The 1595-nt window shown below is 32.5% G+C and overlaps 1 protein-coding gene across 1 annotated transcript in view; it reads left to right on the forward strand.

Annotated features, from left to right (window-relative positions):
- The first annotated feature begins 1096 nt into the window (after positions 1-1096).
- The window catches only part of LOC106458565 (tyrosine-protein phosphatase 69D-like), a 161088-nt gene continuing 160589 nt past the window's right edge, over positions 1097-1595 (forward strand). The window contains exon 1 of the mRNA XM_022384820.1: positions 1097-1172. Within this exon, the coding sequence (XP_022240528.1) occupies positions 1097-1172 (76 nt within the window). The remainder of the gene's footprint in view (positions 1173-1595) is intronic.

The following is a 1595-nucleotide window of genomic DNA, read 5'->3' on the forward strand; positions in this document are numbered from 1 at the left end:
GTTATACTTGAGATATTTGAATAAGTTTTGAAGCTAGTTGGCTATAATTGAGATATTTGGATAGGTTTTGAAGCTAGTTAGCTTTAATTGAGATATTTGAGTAAGTTGTAAATCTAGTTGACTATGACTCAATTATTTAAATATGTTTTGAAGCTAGTTGGCTATGATTCAGTTATTTAAATAAGTTTTGAAGCTAGTTGGCTATGGTTCAGTTATTTGAGTAAATTTTGAAGTTAGTTAGATATGATTCGGTTATTTGAGTAAGTTTTGAAGATAGTTAAGTATGATTCAGGTATTTGGGTAAGTTTTGAAGATAGTTAAGTATGATTCAGGTATTTGGGTAAGTTTTGAAGCTAGTTAAGTATGATTCAGGTATTTGGGTAAGTTTTGAAGCTAGTTAGGTATGATTCAGGTATTTGAGTAAGTTTTGAAGCTAGTTAGGTATGATTCAGGTATTTGAGTAAATTTTGATTTTCGGTGTGTTTGAGTTTAGTTTTTTATCTGTTATCGCTGTGTTTATAAAGATATAATAAACGGTAAGATTTTTATTCTATTTTTAATATAAATTAGGTTATATCACGAGATATATCACATTATGTAATTACATTAGCAAATTAAATTATCAGTAGGTTTTACGCTTTCATAAAGGATTATTATCAATTAATACACAAAATCTGCTGTTGTGTTCTGTTCCGTAATGAAATAAAATAATTTAAAGAAATCCACGCATGTATAGCTTTTCTTTTTGAAATAATCCAACACAAAATTCAGACGACAAAACCTAAGAATGTTAACGTCTGTGCAAGAAGTTGATACTCTAGATGTCAAGTGATAGTTGTCAATTTATTCATTTCATGCAGCCACGTGGTCGGCAAATCATTTATTAATAATCATTCCGTGTATCTTTCAGAGAAATCACATTTCCTGACATATTAGATAATTCTCAAGTTAGATCTAAAATGGAAAATAATAAAAGCTATAACTTCCTTTACTTTGTTGTAGAAATGTGAATGAAAATAACAGTTACAGAAGCCGGTTTTGTGATATGCATTTTCATTAGTTTTCCAAATAGTTGTATATACGGGGGTTAGCGGGCATGGACAATAAATCTGAAGATTCTTGGTTCGCCACAAGTTACTGCAAAAACTTTTTCCGCATTTTTGGAACCAAAGGTATGCTATGAGAATGACACTGAAATCCAACTATTAAAGTCAGACAAAAACTAGTCCAAATGTTGGCAGTTGGTGCTTCACTATATACACTGAGTGGTCACAAGTAAATAGACACCTAATTTTTCGCCATTTAACTAATTTATGCAAACTAATTTGTGTTCACAGAGCACTATATAAATGGAAATGGTCCGCACACTAATTATCTTCTGCTACAACATGCCTAGTACTCAAGGTTCTCTCGAATTGTCAGATTTTGTTAGAGGAAGGATAGTTGTTCAAGCAGATGGTTGAATAAGTCAGCGACAAATTTCGCAGAATTTGGGAATCCCGCTTTCGACAGTCAACAGAATCATCGTGCAGTTCAGGAAACACGGCAAGGAAATAACTGAGCAGCGTCCGGGTCGTTCTGGTCCATCGGAGAGA

The sequence above is a fragment of the Limulus polyphemus genome, unplaced genomic scaffold (assembly GCF_000517525.1).
Source record: "Limulus polyphemus unplaced genomic scaffold, Limulus_polyphemus-2.1.2 Scaffold486, whole genome shotgun sequence".
Classification (NCBI taxonomy): Eukaryota; Metazoa; Arthropoda; class Merostomata; order Xiphosura; family Limulidae; genus Limulus; species Limulus polyphemus.